At 30.5% G+C, this 19,968-nt stretch overlaps 1 protein-coding gene and 1 non-coding gene across 2 annotated transcripts in view; one reads left to right on the top strand and one right to left on the bottom strand.

Annotated features, from left to right (window-relative positions):
• Positions 1 to 1,005: 1,005 nt before the first annotated feature.
• Positions 1,006 to 19,968, bottom strand: part of LOC108909101 (protein yippee-like 2) — a 54,889-nt gene continuing 35,926 nt past the window's right edge. Inside the window, exons 3-6 of the mRNA XM_018713337.1 lie at positions 10,593 to 10,764; positions 8,266 to 8,309; positions 7,987 to 8,095; positions 1,006 to 3,473 (exon numbers count right to left, since the gene is read on the bottom strand). Of these exons, the coding sequence (XP_018568853.1) occupies positions 3,384 to 3,473; positions 7,987 to 8,095; positions 8,266 to 8,309; positions 10,593 to 10,764 (415 nt within the window). The 3' untranslated portion in view covers positions 1,006 to 3,383. The remainder of the gene's footprint in view (positions 3,474 to 7,986; positions 8,096 to 8,265; positions 8,310 to 10,592; positions 10,765 to 19,968) is intronic.
• On the top strand, positions 8,791 to 8,863 carry Trnar-ucu. The gene has a single exon. It is a non-coding gene; the product is annotated as a tRNA-Arg (tRNA).

Here is a 19,968-nt window from a genome sequence, read left to right as displayed (position 1 = left end):
AAAAAAATGCAAAATATTTGATAGATTTTCCAAAAAAAAGACGCGGCTGTTGTATTTGTCGATCCTATGTATCAACATTCAATTGTTCAAAATTAAGCAGACACACTGAACACTAACTGAAACTACTGTCAAAATCTTTATCCCCCCACCTCGCGCATCAACGTGTCGAGCGGAGCAAGCATTCTACGAGGCCCAACAAAATTAAGTTTATGGTAAAAAACAGGAGGTCAATCATTGAGGACCATTTTTTTTTATTGATGTAAAAGTATTCAACGACATGTTGAATACTTGAATTTTATACTATTTCAGATCTTAATATTAATAAATGAGGCCACAGCGAATTTTTGAAAAAAAAAAAAAAAAATTCTCGGCTCCTGTTGGTCGTAGGACATTTTTTTAAATTCGTGAAAAAATGCCAGCTGTCAAATGGCAATAACGTCATTGCAATTAAATTTCAATGATAAGAAAAAGATCTATATTTTTCGACCCAGAAAAGTTTCGGTAGATTTTTCGCATATTTCCAATTATTTTGCAATACGCACACAATTTGCAACTACAACCCTTAGAGAAAATTCTAAGCCCAAGATGACATAAGTGCATTACTGTATGATTTACTGAAACTTGAAAAAAAAATTATTTTTTCCAAAAATTCAATTTTTGCAAAATATATCAAATATTTTGCAATTTCACAAAAATGCATTTATTCGACTTGCCAAGGACTACATCTTCTGAAAGTTTCATAATAAAACCTTTTTTCATTTTAAAGATATAGAAATTTTAAATAAATGGGATTTTTAGCCGTTTCATTTTGCAATAACTAATACATTTGTTTATCAATTGACATCGGGGTGTCCTCAAAATTTTTTTTATAAAAAGTTTTACAACTTTTGTCTAAAACAATTTTTTTTAATATTTAGCTTTTTTTGTTAATGAAAAAAACTGTTACGAACTTTAGAAGCCTTTTGAAAATGAAGCCCTAACAATATGTTGGAGTAAACATTCAATTCTACGGAATATTTTCTAATTTTTACATGTCTGTTTACTGAACTAAATTTTGGTACGTAAAAATCTAATTTGCTTGGATTAAACAAGAATAAATAAGCATTACCTGCAAATTTATGTTCTACATGATATAATTGTTACAAAATAATATAAATTATAACGAAATGTTATAATTTTTTAAAATTATGAAAATTTTCATTGTTCTTGAACATTTTCATGAGAATGCTGAATATTCTCCGATTTTCTCAAAAATTTTCTTAAGTGCTTCATAAAAAAGTAGTTAAAAAAAAGCACACGTTGAGAACATTTTTGCCTTTCCAACACTGGTCACAGCCATTTTGATTGATACATTTATTTAATAGAGAGTCAGAATTAACATCTGGAATTCAATAGTTTACACATTTTTTTTTATAAAGTATTTTACTTTTGTAAACGATTTTAACATAATTCAATTAAAATCCAAACGCAAACTACTGTCAAATATCAAATCTGATATGTTAAATCTGAATTTGAATCGAACCTCTATCGACGCCACCGTCCTTACATCACACCACTGTAAGTAGTTGCTGATGGAAGATTTATTATACCCTTATCACACGGCATTTTTGGCAATACTTGTCTAAAACGGGTGATAAGAAACTTTATCTGGACACGAATTATACGAAAGGATTTATAATACCTCTCTACATTCTTTTAAAACACAATTATTTGCAGGTGTCACCTTGCTAATACACAGTGCACATAAATTAGAAACGATAATAAACGGATGTGTGTTAATGATAATATATACGGTGTATTGAAAAGAGGGAAAACTTTTTTATTCTCAATTTTGTGAAGTAATTCTCGTTTAAAGATTTTGGGTGTGTTCAAATGTACAAAAATGTAGTTTTAAGTGAGCCACCATATACAGGGTGCCCTGAATTCTGGAATAATTAGAAATGTAATACTTAGTCAATTTTATCCTCAAAACCCAATAATTGTTAATTAATGCATGTATAAATAGTTCATGGCACCGACAGAAAATTTTTGAGCAAAAATTTGATATTTTGGGGAATTAATGTGATTTTATATAAAATGTACGTTAATGTCCCAAATTTGTTGATGATCGGTTTCAATTTTGCAATTTAGTGATTTATCAAAACAAAAAATTTCAAAATAGGCCGATTATCTTCAAAAATTGTTTAATACCACATATGAAAAAACCATTTTACGTACAGAGAAAATTTTTATTTGGTTCTGACAAGGAGTATTTAGTTTTTCAGAAATAAAAATATGCCACAAATTATTTTTCAATCGTTTCCCAAAAAGCTTTAAAAATTTTTATATCTGCCGCCTAACAAAATAAATAGTATATTGTCGAGTTATAAGGATAAAATCTATTAGGTACTGTATTTCGAATCACTTTTTAGAACAAAAGTGAAATATTCTAATGATTTTTCTTCCGTAAAATGAAAAATGGTTTCCCTCTGATCAACTCGTTGGGAACAAAATCATTAGTCTACACACCTCTCTCGATAGGCATAAACATTTCCAAAAATCATGAATGGGGTACGTAATACGGCATCTTGGGAAGATTTATAGGCAACCGAAAAAAGTTGTAAATGTTGTCCCATCCGGTACCGTCGGTTCGGACCCCGCTGACGCGTTAAAAATATAACTCTTAACTCGAAAACCAGTGTTACACGTATCAGTTATATAAATAAATTATTTCCTATAACACACTGTTAATTTTCATATTTGTTGCGAACGTGGCAATTTTATACGCTCTGTCACGCTCTGAAATGTCTTTAAATAATTTGACAACAGTGCAAGGGTGCTCCAGTTAAGCACCATAGATCCATTCTTCGTCATTTTACCACAGATTCATTAACACAGACAAAGTTTTTTTTTTTCTAACACAGAATGCTTTGCGGAGAGCTTGAACTTGTTCTTTTTTTTTATTGTATACAAATGAAGGTTTGGGTTACGTTAGAACATTGCACATTGTTCCCTATGTGAATAATTGGAGTAAGGGGTAGAAGATTTGGTGAGAAAAGGTGCCTTGCTACCAAGCTGACGACATTCAGAAACTTTAATGACGACCAAGTTACTTCCGGTTCCTCCCAGCAGAAACATTCGCCCTTCGACTATCCGGTGATGAACTTATTAACTATTGCGCAATATGGAGAAAACTTAAACGCGTAGGTCCAGACACATGAACTTTCTCTCGTCTCGAACATAACTATTTTAGTCCTTATCACTTGATCTTCTCGGGCCGTTTAGGTCCAGTCGAGGAAACAAAAGTTATTATTTAACGTGAGTCTATAAGAGGTTGTCTGTTTATTTTTGAGAGCCTTTACGGGCATCTCGAGTAGGTCACAATTTTGGATTTTTCAATATTGTCAATCCCAGCCGTTCTCTTTGATCATATGTGCTAGCTCTATGATAAACTTGCCCTCCTTGTATTTCTGGCTGGATTCGAACGCGTGTTCCTGAAAAAACAACAACACGGGATGTTACCAGCTCTGTAGATTTCACACAATAAATGTAACAAATTCTCTTTCTACTCGTCTATACTTATTATTGATTTTTGTTATAAAAAATTTTTAACACCGTCTTGCATGATCGTTAAGCTTCAATGACAGGGTCCGTATGCTCAAAACTTAAAGTATGAACTAATTATGGAAGAAGAATATGCCAAAAATATATAGTGAATGAGCAAAAAATAATTTACCTATGCTATCTTCACGGCACCCATGTGATTTAAATTTGTCAAACTAACCTATTTGTACAGAAAAAGGAAATTGTAATAGAAAATTGAAACAGCAAAAAGTATCTTATCTTATTAAGAATTTCCACATCTTATAAACAGCCTTCATAAATGGTTACAAAAAATTACATTGCAACAAAATTTTGTGTTCTATCGTAACTTTATTGTTTCAATAACTTTATAATTTACTAAAATTAATTGTCAATAAGAGAAACAAAATTACTGGTCACGTGGCTTGTAGTCATTTATGAAGGGTGTGTACTAATCAGTTCATGTTAATGTTAAATGTTTGTCACAATAATTTGATACATCTCTCAGAGTATTTTTTGTTTTTTATGTATTTTTTTTATTATAACTAAAAATTTGTCATATTTTCCAACCCCAAAAAAAATAAAGGGTGATTCACAACTCTACCTACACAGAGCAGGCACATGTATAAAATCTTAAAATGTGTCAATTTGTTATGTAACTTTTTTTCTGGGATGTACCGTTGAAGATGAGTGTTAAATTTTGAAAAGAATGTTTCAGTAATGCCTTAATTGACATAGAGAAACCAAATTATTTATCTTTAATTGGTAAAAATAAGAATTTTTATGAAAGCCCGATGAGGACCGGATTATATCAATTTTTTTTATCAGTATACACTGTATGCACATTATTATTAAGCTTTACCAGTACTATAGGAAATTTTACTTATAATTTTTTTTACTCCTAAGTTTTTCCAAAAAAATTGCGGTTTTTAAGAAAATCGGGATTTTGTGAAACAGCTTCATTACTAATTAAATTGGACAAAAAGTAAAGCGAGGGGTGTGCCACAAGTAATTTTTGGTGTACTTTTGAGATATAATTTAAAACTATTTTAAAAGTATAGAAATCATTTATTAAAGTATAAAAATTACCAAATTCTTTGGTAAATTACAAAAAGTATGTATGAAATTACAACAAGTACGTATTAAATTACAAAAAGTACAAAAAATTACCTGATAGAGTGCAAAGATTTTCAAAATTATTCTTTAAAATTACTGAAAGTACTTAAATAAAATATAAATAAAAATATTTCATTCAGTTTTCATGAAAACATCGTAGAGATACGGACTAACTTCTGTTGCTTTGCCTACATTTACCTACCTAGATACTGTTGAAAAAACAGTCTAGTTTGTTCATAGTGAAAATTTGTGTGGTAAAATAACAATAAAAATAAAAATCTTACTAATAAAACAAATTGTGTTTCTAAATTCGTAACGGAAGGAACCAAACAAAAATATTGCAAAATTTTACGATAAAGAGTAGTTTATTGGGAAAATAATAAAGTATGACGGTACAGAAATTATAAAAAATAAAGTAAACATTTATTTTAAATTGAATATTATATAAAAATAGCCTGAAAACCAAATAAAAGTAGCTTTTCTAATTAAAAAAAAATAGAAATAACAAATTAGAACTGAAATTAATACCAACAATGAAGCAAGTCCTATTTAATTTATAAACCTTTAAGTAATACATATTTTTCTAATCTCTTTAAAAATTCCTTGTCCATTTTCTGCTTAAGTAAGCTTTAGGTATGCCCTAAGAAATAATCTAATGGGGACAAGTTGGGTGACTGTGAAAGCCAAGATATTGGTCCATACCGTGCAGGGCATTCGTTGTGTTGAAATATTAGTTTTCTTCTGCATTCAAATTTTCGCTATCTAGTTCTGCCAAAACAAAATTATTGAGAATTTCCAAATACGAATTTCGATGAAGATTTTCTTCCAAAAAATAAGAACCAATTATTTTATGATATGTTATGCCGCACCAGACATTTATTTTTTTTGAACATTTTTAGCCCAGTATCTACAATTTTGAGAGGAAACCACGCCATTAGTTGTGAATGTTGATTCGTCAGTAAGTAGTAACATATTGTGATGAAAGAATATGTTTTCAATTTCTCGCCCATTGTTAAAAAAAAGTCCAAACAACGACTGTCATTTCCATCAAGCTATTTACAATTAAACACTAGTTTAAATTGATATTTTATAACATTCTAAAATTTTTTGAATATAAGATCAACTAATATTTATGTTTTTTGACGTTTTCCTGAATTTTCTTGTATAGAGTTTACAACTACAACAGTAGCAACATCGTTATCATTGTATTCTTTTTTTATCTTTTCAATGTTCTTTACATCACCAGTGGTATCGAATTTTATAATTAGCTTTCGATCTGCTCTACGAGTTACAGTTACATTTGGATATTTTTCATCAAAAATTTTTATTACATATCGATATGAAACATAACCGATTCCATAACACCATAAGATAGATTCGTTGCACCAGGATTAGCATTATTAATAAAAATTATTCTGGGCAGTTAATAAAAATAAATATGTTGATTTTGACATTAATAAGGAAATAGTTAAATAAATATCCATAGTAATTATATGCTATGTAGGATACTTAAAAATTGTGACGTCTTTTTAGTTGCAAAATGTGATTATCCTTCTTTTTTACTAAATCCCACATTTAAGTATTTCTTGAGTTCTCGAACAACTTTGTTAAATACAGTTTTTAATGAAAACAAAAATTACAGGCACTTTGCGTAGGGGAAATTTCATTGTTTCCTTTTTTGTTTTGTTTGTTTTTTGAAATTGTTTTTGTGTTTAATGTTTTTATATTTACAATTATTTTTTTTTATATGTAATAATAGTGTACAGTTTTACTGTATCATTATATTGACTATTGCTATACATACATGTATTAATGTCTATATGCAAAATAAATAAACTAAACTAAACTAAACTAAACTAAACATTTTGAAATATTTTGGATGGCTGGTATGTTTTATTACAAATTTGATTACTGTCCATGGCTTCCCAAGATAAGCAAAACTTTTTATTGAGAATAACTTTTTCTCAAAATATCAACAATAAAAAAGTTTACAAGAGTGCGGTACCCCATTCGGGAATACACTGTAAATATAGGTATATAATATTGTGTGAAACTCACCACTCTGTGGATTAATACATCAACCAACGTGGAATTACACTCACAATGTTTTACCTACATATTTATTAATTATTAGCTTTTGTAGTTTTTTTACTTTATTGTAATGTTATTTTAGCAAATTCAAATAAATTTTCGTACAATTACTTCCAACTAATAAAATTATCTATCTAATATTTTCACCTTTTTAAAGAAGTATGCAAATAAGTGCAGTTACTTGTAAAACAAATGTTTCCTTTTCGAAAATAATTAGGTTATGAAATTACATACATTATTAAAAATTATAACAGAATTACAAAAATTATTTGAAGAATTCTATTAATTCTTATATAAGTATGTGAAAAAGTCTACAAATTTACGAAATTATATAGAAAAAATATAAAAATTACTGATAAGTAGCGAGGTAATTTTAAGTAATTTAAGTAGGTGTACGTTTTACTGCTGAGTGGTACACCCCTCGAAGTAAAGTATGTAGTTTTACGACTAGTAGGTTATGATTTCATGTGTTATTTTTCATCATGTGCCAAATTTCGTTGGTCTATATTAAGGCATTTTTAAAACATTATTTTTTTGCAAAATTTAATCTTCAGAGGCCAATATCTCTTCAATGGTACATCTCAGAAAAAAATATTACATAACAAATCTGCATATTTTAAGATCCTCTACACGTGCTTGCTTTGTGTCGGTAGAGTTATGAAACACCCTGTATAATAAAATTGTATTTATCTTTATAGCGAAAGTAAACGCGAAAATAAGTAGAAGGAACTCTTATTATGTACTAATTGTGCACATCATTGTTTCATCAGAAACCGAAAAAAGTCAATGGCCTTTACAAATTTACTTTGATGCGGCTTGAACTCATGCCTCTGGTTGAGTTGTCTACACCTTTTTGGTGCTGAAATATGCGCTATTTTAAATTCAAAATCCATTCAAATTACTAAACTCGTTCGAGGATATTTTGAAAAATAAAAATTAAAAAAAAAATTAGAAAACCTAAAACGTTTTATAATCATAATTGAAGAAGGAAATTGTTCACGTTAAGTAATAGAAATTATTTGACTTATTTTTGGATAAGGAAAATTCCAACAAGCGATGGCGCATATGTTTTTTGATACCTACACCTTGTCTAAAGAAACAATTATTACAATACACATCTATCTATTTACAAAACGGGAGCTTAATGAACTGCCTCACAATCTCGAGCTATGTGATAAAATATTCTGTTTAATTTATGACAAATGTAAATATACTCACATATTTCCAACCTAAGGTGGTTTTACAACATTCGCAATAAATATCGGCAACGGCGTGAAGACCTGTTAATAGAACTCGCTCTTCCGCGGGTCCGCAACCCACATTTACTCTGTAAAAAAAAATTATAATAATAAATACTCGAGCGCGTTTATTAACCATTATGCATATTTTTTAATAGCTTTGCCCGACTGTTTCAATTTACGCGCCACTACTGACTGACAAATTCAAATGTAAGGGAGCAACATGCCATTTACCTATCTATCTACTAATAATACTTACACTGAATTGAACAAATAAGCTCGACCTTGGCTGCCTTGGAATGACTAAAAAAAGAAAAGAAAATTAATATAGTGTAGCGATAGTGGCATACAGTACATACATACATTTATACATTTATATTTATACATTTATTTACTAATTTATTTCAGTGTTTCTAGAATACCTACATATACATATTATGTTCTATTTCTTTATTTCAAGTTGTAGGAAGCTTAGATGTTCTAGGTATATTGTTTTTAGAAACCTCGAAATTTTGAAAAACAACGAAATAACGGCCACGCCAATGCGTTTCATTTTGTTATTGTGCAGCGTCAAAGTTGTCAAAGAAGAAATATTAATATTTATTATTTTTTTCAATTATTACAGTATCTACCCACTAAAAAATAATAACACAGTCATTAAATTGATCAATCAATTACAAATGTTAAAACCAAGAAAAACTATAAACAGTAAATATATATATAAAACGTTTGTGTAATCAGAATGTTCCGCATAAAGAGTTTTTATAGCACTCATAGATATAACGTCCCTGTAGCGCAGCGGATAGCGCGTTGGACTTCTAATCCAAAGGTCGTGGGTTCGATCCCCACCAGGGATGATAGTGGGCAAACTTTTTTTTTTACAAAATTATAATTTCAATTCAATGTAGTGGTTATTTAACAACAAAATATCTTAAACAATGCACTAAAAATGTTTTGACTTCATTATTGGGCAAATGTGACTACTCAATGGAATTTAGGTTAATTTATTTAAAATTAAGTTTTTTTCTTAATATAAAAAATTTAACAATTTTGGGGAAAGTTAAGAATAAAGTAATAATAATTTATTACTTGGATTTAATGCACACTGGAAATTTTGCCTACTATAAAACTTTTTTTAATACAAATTAGTAGGTTTTCGAGAAGAATACTTAATTTATTTACTAATATTGCAGATTTCAAAATGAAATGGCCTTCATTAAAATTTATTTTATAGGAATCAATTGCATATTTCACATCATTATCGATTTAGTTGTTTAGTTTCTTACTCTCCGTGAATTCACAATATTCTCGCAATAGCAGCCATAATGAAGTGAAATACATATTGGCACATCAATAAAGAGTGATTACTATTACACTAAGGTTATTATTAACCGTAACAAGACTAACAAGTAGGCATTGGATTGGCACAGTCTCGGGATTCATGTCGAGCTTAATCAAATGGACTGAATTTTATGTTATTTGCTGTTACTAGCGTCAGATTTCAATAGGTACAGTTACGTTTACAGCTCAGGTCTAATTGTAAGTGACAGATAAAAGAGTTTTTCGAAAATAAAATAAATCAATTTGCGTTAAAAAGTTTATAATAAAGTAATAGTTAGGTAGGTATGTATCTATTTGCAAATTAAATAAAAATAACGCATACAATAATTATGGTTAGAAATTATGTAAGTTTCTAGTTATCGAGATTTTTTACATTTGGTTTTAATTGCTGCTTTAGGTGTACTTTTACAAGTATGATTTGGGACGAAAAAATCGCCTAATTTGTGACAAATCGCCGAATCTGACAATGATGGTTTTCCTCCCATTCCTTTCAATTATCGAAGATAATTGAATTTATAGCATGTTATCTAAACAATCAATGTACAAATCGCTAACCTTGACTATTAACAAACTCGTTTAATATTGTTTTTATTGTCGCTGACAGTTGTGCTACCCCATCACCTTACCAACAGATTTTTAGCGATTTCCCTAATTTTTAGCTTAGTGATATTGTATACATACATGGGTAAAATAAAATTAAACTAAGGAAAAAAGAAAGGTTTAAATTAACTAATTCCTTCACGTAATTCAAAAGGCAGGTAAAAAATAGCTAGCTTAAACAAATTGGCTTTGTTCAAAAGTTAAATATGAACCGTATACCATAGTGCACACGACTGTATTAAATTGCCAACATTAGGTAGCGCAGGTCAACTTTATTCGTAAAGACAGCTGACGAGTTCAACGCACCCAATTTAACTAATGTACCAACACTCAAAATACATGGATGCGATAAAGGTTCTTCACGCAACACTGCTTTGTCCTGAGAATGTGATATGCCTATGTAGTGGAAATTACGTATCTTTCGATGGGATCCTTATGCCGAAGAATGTCGAGAAAAAGACAAATAAAATCTGGTAACAAACTGCTATATCTTGTCTGTTAAAATTATTGGTGGCGACTGGCGACACATCTCAGATTCTTGCAAAAGATATAGGTACGTATGTTCTATTGGTTAATTGTTACAGGACATTGTAGTGATAAGTGTAAGTGAATTATAAATAATGTAGAGAAAAAATTCGTACCAACCTTGGAAATGAGTTCGTCGTGGTTGGCGAGGTGCGCCCGGCAGTGTATGCACGAGTAGGTGCGGTGACATTGTGGTAGATAGGCCTGGAACGTCTTCACCATGGTGACTTGGCTGCTGCTGTTCGCGCTGCTTGGGCTGGCTGCGACGGCAGGCCATGCGGACCTGTCACACCTACAAAAAAAATCCGGATGTATTCCCATCAAATAAAACTTATTTTGTAAACTTTGTTTCAGTGTGTCCAGTCCAGTCGGCAATGCTCTGAACTGTTTCCATATCTTTCTGACATCTGCCATTATGACATTTTAAAAAATAATATGCACGTCTTTGCATATTTAGATTTTGTGTTTTTTTTTTTTTGTAATCTTCGTTTACTACCTTAGCATTTTTTCACTTTAAGACTAGTTCTGGTGCAAAATGAGGTGTCAACAATTTATTGATATAATACATTATTGCATTATTTTCAATAAAATTGAATTTTTCTTCCAGGACTAAGCTTCAAATGAAAAGATACTAACAGACATCTTATGTCGGGTAATCAACGAGGATTACAAGATATATTCACAAAACTAGAAACGGCAGTGGCGTGTATACTATTTTTTAAAGTAACTGGATATTATCGTCTACACGTACGCCTCTGGTGAGGCGATGAAACTGTATTTTACACATATCATTATCGGGAAAAAAATAATGTTTAACTTAACGGCCTTTTTTGGACATATGTTAATATTACATAATTTTTTTTCATAAAAATAATGCGAATAATAACCCTGTGAAGATTTCGGCTTACTTAGGATACCCTGTATAAAGGCATATACAAAAATAAGTGCTTTTTGTGTATGTAATAAACGTTATGCGTAGCAAGTCAACAAACAGAAACATTTTCGGATTTATTTTATTTTATCTACTAATAATGTATTATTTGCACATATCTGTGACTGAGACTATACCAAAATTACATTGCGCGCAATATATAAGTAATACATTTCTAATTGTTATCTTATCTCTTTGTGTATCAATTTTTTTAGGATACATCAGGCATAAACAAAATATATAGCGTGTTAACCGTTAGGTTTTACGTATTAACCTTGAAGTAAGTCGAATATAAAATACTATCTGCCACAAAGCACTAATATTTGCATATTCTTTTCAGTGGACGAGGCAGAGCATACAGGGTGTTGCGTATCGTTACGTCCAAATTTTGAAAGCATAATTATAGTAGACTTAGTTTTAAGACAAAAAATGTAAAAAAATGCAAAAATGCAAAAACACCCTCACGAGGGACTTAGGACTTAGCAAAAGACTTGTGAAATAAGATAAATTTGTATTTGGTTTAAGAATTTAAATCTGTTTTACTATATATATATAATTTCATATGCTTACAACTTGGGAACATATAAAGACCGACTTTATAAGTTTGTATTTTTTGAATCTTAAAGTACAAAATAATAGAGATATTACTGATATTTCTACTGAATTATACCAATAATTGCAAATAATACCTATAATACCTATAATATCAAGTGGGTAGGCATGAGAGAAGTTAATTTTTAATTTTTATTATTTATTTCTGGGTTTTTGCAAAAAGAAAATACATATTGCAAAACGTTGGTATTTTAAACAAAATTATAAACTGCAAAAATATTTTTCTTCACCCCTTTTCCCTCTTAACTACGCCCATGTTTATAATCAATATAGGGTCAAATTTAAAAAGTATTAATTCCATAAAATTTAATTCATATGAATTTAAATGTTTTATAGCCATTATACTATCTTTATACAGGATGTTTCGGTTTATGTTTCGATTATTCATGGGATTTTTTAGTGTTGATATTTGAAAAAACATATTTTATTAAATTTTTCCGATTGTGATGAAATTATATTTAACGATTTGTCCGATTAAAAATAAACATTTACTAAATTTGATTATAAAGTCACTGCTTGTAACTCACTGTGGAGATTCTAAAAAAATCCTATTTTATTCTAAAAACGAACCATTTTTGACTTATTTTTGCTTTTTTAACTTATATTAAGTCAGCTACAAAGCACCGGAGATTTTCCCCGAACTTTTTTCCGGACTTTTACCCCAAACTCTTTCCCCGGACTTTTTCCCCGGAGTATTGCATGAAACAGCTGGTACACATTTGTTTATGCTCAAAACTCGACTGTCTTAACAGCTAATAACATTTTGTTCCTTTTTATTACAGTATTTTTTTTATAATCAAAGGTCCACTTCCAAAGCTTCAGTGCGTTTAATTCCCGACAATTAGGGAGCGTGTTAAACTGAAAATAGGGAGTAATATTCTAGCATATTCGTATAATAATTTAATGTAGCTAGGTATTTATAATTTATATAATTGAAAATTAATATTTTGATACAAAGAAAAGTAAATTTCAAAAAACGAAATTCTATGGTTTTGATGTATTAATTAAAAAGCCATTTAAGACACAGTGGGGAAACAAAACATTTGTAGACAGCATAGTTAACACCTGAATACACTGCTGCTGTTTATCGTTAGTAGATTACAATAAGCAGATTTATTCCTACAAGTATACTGAAGTACAAACAACTATGGTTGATCACTGACACTGATCACATAGATATTTTTGTCTTTAATCACGAATATATACATAGTTGTAGGCACACATTTGGTCGGGCTACTATATATGGAGGCACCGCTTTTAATACTTTTTAATCCTAATCCTTAAAAATTAATACATACTAAATTCCCTCAATTATTTTCGTGAAAAATATAATCTACTTGAGTCAACTAATTTTATCGGTTACGTTAACTGTTGTTGCCTGCGTATATCCCTGTTCAATGTTAGATTTGCCTCAATTTTGAAATACGATTTATCAACTAATTTTTCATGAGCAATCCAATTGGTTAAAAAAAATTGAGCTTCGCATTGCAAAGATATAGGTAGCAACTCGTTATATTTTTCTATATATATTTTACATATTAAAAAATTACTGTTAATAAAAGACATATATTTTAAACCTTATACGTATATGTGTATTCCTGAGAATGCGTTGTATCAGAATATGTTAAAATATACAGAGTGTTCTATAAGAAACTTAATGAATACATTTCATTTTTCCATATTTTCAAAGACGACGAGGTTGTACTCAATTCAAACATTTTCTACTGTACATAACAGCAGAAAAACATACAAAAATATCTTAAAAAGCGTAAACAGCGACCCGAATAGTTGGTAAAGCAAATAATTAAAGATAATTAGCATACTCCTTTACACAAACATCCACTAAACATACAACTGATTTGTATTTACCGAAAGAATCTCAGCATTCTTCTGAAAATATCCATCCCGCAGTTATTAATACCTGCACTTCTCTGTACACTGCGAACTGTAAATACTGAGACTATTAATACACGTTTATTTTTATTGACGTGCTAAAAATCCGAAATTTGTACCGTTTTATCAAGACGAATACACAGGATGCACTACGCACATTTAATAATTATAAGGGCCAGTTGACAGACCTGGTACTGATACAATGGTAGGGGGTAACCCACCCCCTACTGAAGGAGGGCCACTTTTAAGGGCTAATGATAAGATAAAACTGGTAAACCTGGCAGGTAACAAGTTTCTATAGGTCTATAGTTTGGAAGTTAGAGGGATTTTCTTGTTCTATCATTGTCTCACTAAAGTGCGAATTCTTGTCTACGAAACGCCAGTCTTAACGCATAATGAAGTTAAAGCAACCTGAAACCTCGCGCACGATAAATTTAGCAAATTTTCAATCTGGCAGGGGGTCGAATGCATGTTTCGCGTCAAAATAAAAAAGAACAGTATCTAAATAGCCGACTGAATGAGTCCAGAAACCGTGTTAACTAGTCCGTCTCTATTTCTGTACGCGGACAGTAATTTTCAACGCATTAGTTGGCGGAAATTTTTTAATCATCCAAAATTGAAACTGGCGAACTGTGATTACAGGGTTAAATGGGAAAAATACATCGCAACGCTATTCCAGTTTAACTGAATGCAGAAAAAACTTAGGTTTTATGTACTTTAAGAACTGTATAGTAAAAAAACTTGAAAATCACTTAAAAATTTAGGATTTTTTTAATTCTAATTTTTGTGGCTAGTTTTTTACACGAAATGCGCAGTTAAAAGAAAAAAAGCAACGTTATACAGTGTGTTCCGAAATTAATGCAACAAAAGTTTCTAAATTCAATGGCTTTCTAGCAAACTAATAATTTTTAAGAAATCCAATTATGCGACCAAATTTTTTTGGCTCCAAAGACAAGGGGGCCCACGAAAAAGGGTCTTAAGGGGGTTCCCCGTCAAAAAACGTTGCACCATCAGATTCCACATGTCATAAAACCCCTGTGTACCAAATTTAGAGATTCTCGTACAACAGGGTTCTGAGATATAAAAACAGACTATTCTTAGGGGCTGTATCTCCGAAAGAGGGGGCCATTTGGCAAAAATAAAAAATACGGGTCTTCTAAAGTCTTAACAATCTACGACCAAATTTTGTTGCATTAATTTCGGGACACCAGGTATACCTAAGGATGAGGAAACTACTTGTGACATACGCTTTTCGAAAGGTGGAGAAAATCGTTTGTAACAGCAAAAAACAGAGAATTAATAGAATTGCACGCCGATTGTGACGAAACGCGCGCAACTAATTAAATCCATATAAATAAAATTAATGTCCTATGTAGGTAACTCGTGCAGAAACGTTTGTCTGCTCGACCTACTTTATTACTTAAAACCGCCATACTCAGAGTTATGTCATAGCTTTGTTGCTAATTATATGTAACTATTTTCCAGGTTTCTTCATCCGAACGGCCAGTTGCCAATTTTAACAAAATCGAAGAACCTTACGATATTCGAATTATCGGAAAAAAAACTTAAGTCAGTGGTCTCGTTTGCTCTTTCTTTTCGTTTATGACACTTAACGATTATGAAACAATTTTATAACAGAAACTGTAGAAGGAACTATAAAGTATGAAAACAGCAGTACAATTGGTTCAGATGTTTTTATTATCCATAAGCGGACAGCAGCATTAAGTAACCATGTACTTTTTCACGAAAATGTCTTAATTTTACGAATTGAAAGCGTATACATATTATATACGTTTAAGAATATTTAGATTTTTTTAAATTTATTTATTGTGTAAATAAACCAAAAACTTCCAAATCAGATATATGACATGTATACTAGCCAAATATAAAGAGACAAATATTCTATTAAAAAAAAAACAAGTGTGGTTTATATTTGAACATTTTTCGATAAGTTAATAATTTTTTATTGTGTTATTTGTGATTGAAACTGTACATTTTTATTTAAAAACGACGTTTTCCAATAGTTTTTCTCTAATATCTCGGAAAATAGGCATATGAAAAAAAAAACACGAAGAAAATGAAGCTTATAGAAAAAGGAAAAGATTGAGTTTTTTCATTTATCCAGGTACAATAGGTGCTGAGACGAGGCTGGTTGAAGATAATTTCATATCCCATAAACTAAATTGGAAGCATTTAACGAAAATAACTAAAAAAAAATCTATTTTTCAAGAAAAATGCACAGAACTTTTTTAAAGTACTTTAAAAAATCTTTAAAATGAAGTTGACTTTAAGTCATTAGCATAAAAATTAACAGAGTTATGATCAAAATAAAACTATTAATTCACTTTTTCGGAAAAAAAATCGGTACAAAAGCTGCTGTTTTCACGAGATTTAAAATTAAAGGTAATCTTTCTACAATTTACATTTCTTATGTGCTAACAATATATTATACAAGTTTAAGAAGTTTAGAATGCATATTTTTGAAAATTTACGTTTTGATTGAAAATTATTTTCTTAATTCCAAAAAAAAATAACATATTTTTGAAAATAACGAAAAATATTCAAGGATATAAAAGTTTAAATTTTTTTTTCACAGAACATTTTGTTTTTTTTTATTTATGTAGGATAAAAATTAACAGAGTTGTCGTTGCTAGAAGTTTGCAGCTGAAGGCGAAGGTCAAGTTCTTCAAACGCTTTAACCCCAAAAATCTCAAAAATAACGCTTTAAAAAAATATTCAATTTTACAGAACTTTTAGCTCTCGAAATTTTCCGTAAAATCGTTTTTGCATCTTAATAGCTTTAAAATTAAGGAAATTATCGTTAAAAAACCAACGGTACCTTAACGCTTCAATTTTTGGGAGTATATTAATATTTTGCTTATCCACAACTTTGGAGCATTCTATATGAAGAATACCTTCACTTTTTCCATTTAATCTTTTAATAATTCTACTTATCAACTTTAAATGTATTGGATTGGAGGTGGTTTTTAAGGGTTCAAAACAATGCGATAAATTATAAATTGTATTATAAACATGTAAAAGATTTTTAATTTATCCAGTTTGTACTATCAAATCATTTCAAACTGTTAAAAACAAACTATTTATTTTTAATATTTTGTTATTAGGGGTAGTTTTTTAAGGGTTGAAATATTGTAATAAATTATTTATAATACCATAAACTATTGAAAATATTTCTATCTATAATATATGCACTACAAAAATATTTTAAGCTCAAACAAACTATTAATTTTATATTTTCATCATTCAGGTTGTTTTTTAAAGGTTGAAACTTAAAAATAACGTAAATTATAACCCCCGATATTTATTCTATATATTAAGATATGATTTTAGCTTATACAACACCTATTTTGATATTTATTTAGTTTTTTAGCAAAAAGGGTGGTTTTCATCCCCTAAAAATAAGAAGCGCATATCAAGCATATATAACTTTTCATCTACAAGGTGAAATAAGCTTAATTCCAAATTTTCATAAAAATCTGATCTATCCGAAAATATTCGGAGGTTTACCCTATTTTTCTCTTCACTCCCTGGACTATCGAGTCTATTTGAAGGTAAGTAAAGCTGCGAACACAGTCAATTTCAGGACTTCTAGATCTATTTAGAATATGTTCTGTCTTATTATTAGACCTATCCGATATAGGATATAGGCAACAATACAGAAAACTCAGAAAAGCTATTAAATATGAACAGTGAGAATTTCCTCGGCGGAACAGTTTTAATCCGACGCCCTTGTAGGCACCTCACGAACCATGCATATTCATAACACCGACCTACTTCTTTGCGTTTCAAGGAAAATCAATTTTAAGATGACCCTTAAGCTGTAAACTATCAGGATGAACGATAGATGGGGAGAGGTCAAAGGTGAAGATTAATTTTGTTCCCGATGGTAACCGTGTCAAATAGACTAAGGCGATACCGATGCCTGTCTAACAGAGAAGCAAACAGCAGCGATAAAAGGTCAGTAATCCTTAATGCGAAGAGCAATATACAAATAGATACAATTTACGACAATAAAATAATAAACGAACCGAGGTGGTAGACGGAACACGTTTCGCACGGCTCAGCAGAAAAGGGTATCTACGGAAATATGGCAATTTGCGGATATAAGAGGGCTAAAGGCTTGGGCACACAGAGCGATGAGACGGAAATGCGCTACACGTACTAAATTGTTTTTGTACTTTTGAACGTTCTGTTTCCATGGAGGGAGAAATCTTATATACCGATTTAAAAGTTAGTTTACGAACACATGTTTCGTTTTCATGCAAACTTCTTTTCTTGTACGCGCATTCATTATGTTTTTTCTTTAACTTGAAGGACATTACATATATAAATTGCTAATTCCGTAACTAATTTTAATGTGGCCATGGATGGATGTAAATTGAAAAATCCGTATCATTAATGAATTCTAATGATTACCAAACTACGTGGCAGTACATATTTAAATTCTAAAGATTGATTCGATTTTAGATGTCAGAAGAGATTTTAGTGGAAGTTCTATTCATCTGTCAAATTCCACATTTTGACAACTAAATTTGTATTAGGTTATTATAATTTCATTAAACATCGATTCATTTTTTTAGACACTGCCAAACGGATGATAAATAAATTGACTAGTGTTCACCTGCGTCATGTAGGTCATGGGGGAAATATGATTATTGATTGAATTTCTCTGAACTGCCTTGTGCCTCAACAATTAGATACATTTCGCTGACGTGCATGGTTTTAGAAAATTCACAGACCAGCGAGGCTTGTGTTCCTTCGCACAAACGTACTTGAAGTGGCTTTTCCCGACCTCTGGCATTTTTAACAATAAGTGCCGCTACAAACGCGAAATAAAAATTAAATAATTGGCGTTCAGATCGATTCCGCATTCAGATTGTAGAAATTGTATCAACTGTGTGTACATCTAATTTCGTGGTATTTTTAGGTGCAATTTTATTATTAAAATGTGGGGAGATTCCAAACGAGAAAAGAATATGGCCTCGTAAGACAAATTAAAAAAACGGGAAAACAAATAGTATTTCTTCCGGTGTATTAGAAAATAGATAAATCGTAAAAAAAAACTTTCAATAGGTATTCGATTCTATAAAAATGCCGTCTGGACTATGAACAATACCTGGCAAATAGGTATAATAAATTTGCCTATCTTTGAAATAATTTCGAATAAAATGACTCAAGAAAACTTTTCTTATGTGAACCATAATTCCTTCTCAAAATATTTAAGAATATTGTTAAACAATACTATACATATAATATAATCCGCACGATTTTTTCTACTGGCAACAATCATTTTCCTCGACTTAAATTTTGTGTAAGACAATAGTTATGCTCAACAGCAAATTCATTACCCAGAACTAAAACATATTTACAAACATGGCGCTTACATTTTTCACTATAAAAAGTATTAAACAATATTTTTTATAATCTAAAAAAAGTTTGAATGTGAATCTTTTCCATGCGTAACATATTCTTATTTCTTTGAAATGTATGCAAAAATATTTTTAGCGTACTGTAAAATGATTGTCTTTCGTCTAAAGAATGTAACGAGCGTTCAAATAAAAACGTGGTCAAGTTGGTTCTGAAAATTTGGACGTAGGGCGTAGCGTATAGCAAATGAACTTAAACGTCATCTGTCAAAGCGCTATATCGCCGCTATCAATTTGAATATTTTCGTTTTAAAAAGCGTTTAAAATGGTGTTTTCTCAAGAACAAAAAGTGTTTATCATAGAGTCCTACTTTAGAAATGGACGCAAGATTGATGGAATATGGAAGTATTCTATTGAGGAATGTTTCATAGAATTTCAAAATCAATTTCCCGGCGTTGTTGAGTACAAAATTTTTCAAAGTGCAGTTCAGCGTTGTGTTAATGTTTTTCGTGAAACGGGCAGTGTAACAAGAAAAGAAGGAAGCGGCCGACCTAAAAAGCGGACTGAAGAATTAAAAGAAAATGTCCAACAAATAATGGAAAATGCGCCAAGAACTTCTGTACGTGTTTTATCACAAATGGTGGGAGTATCAGTCGGTACCTGCCACACAGTG

The sequence above is a fragment of the Anoplophora glabripennis genome, unplaced genomic scaffold (assembly GCF_000390285.2).
Source record: "Anoplophora glabripennis isolate ALB-LARVAE unplaced genomic scaffold, Agla_2.0 scaffold443, whole genome shotgun sequence".
In the NCBI taxonomy this organism is placed as follows: Eukaryota; Metazoa; Arthropoda; class Insecta; order Coleoptera; family Cerambycidae; genus Anoplophora; species Anoplophora glabripennis.
This window is presented reverse-complemented; position numbering and strand designations above follow the sequence as displayed.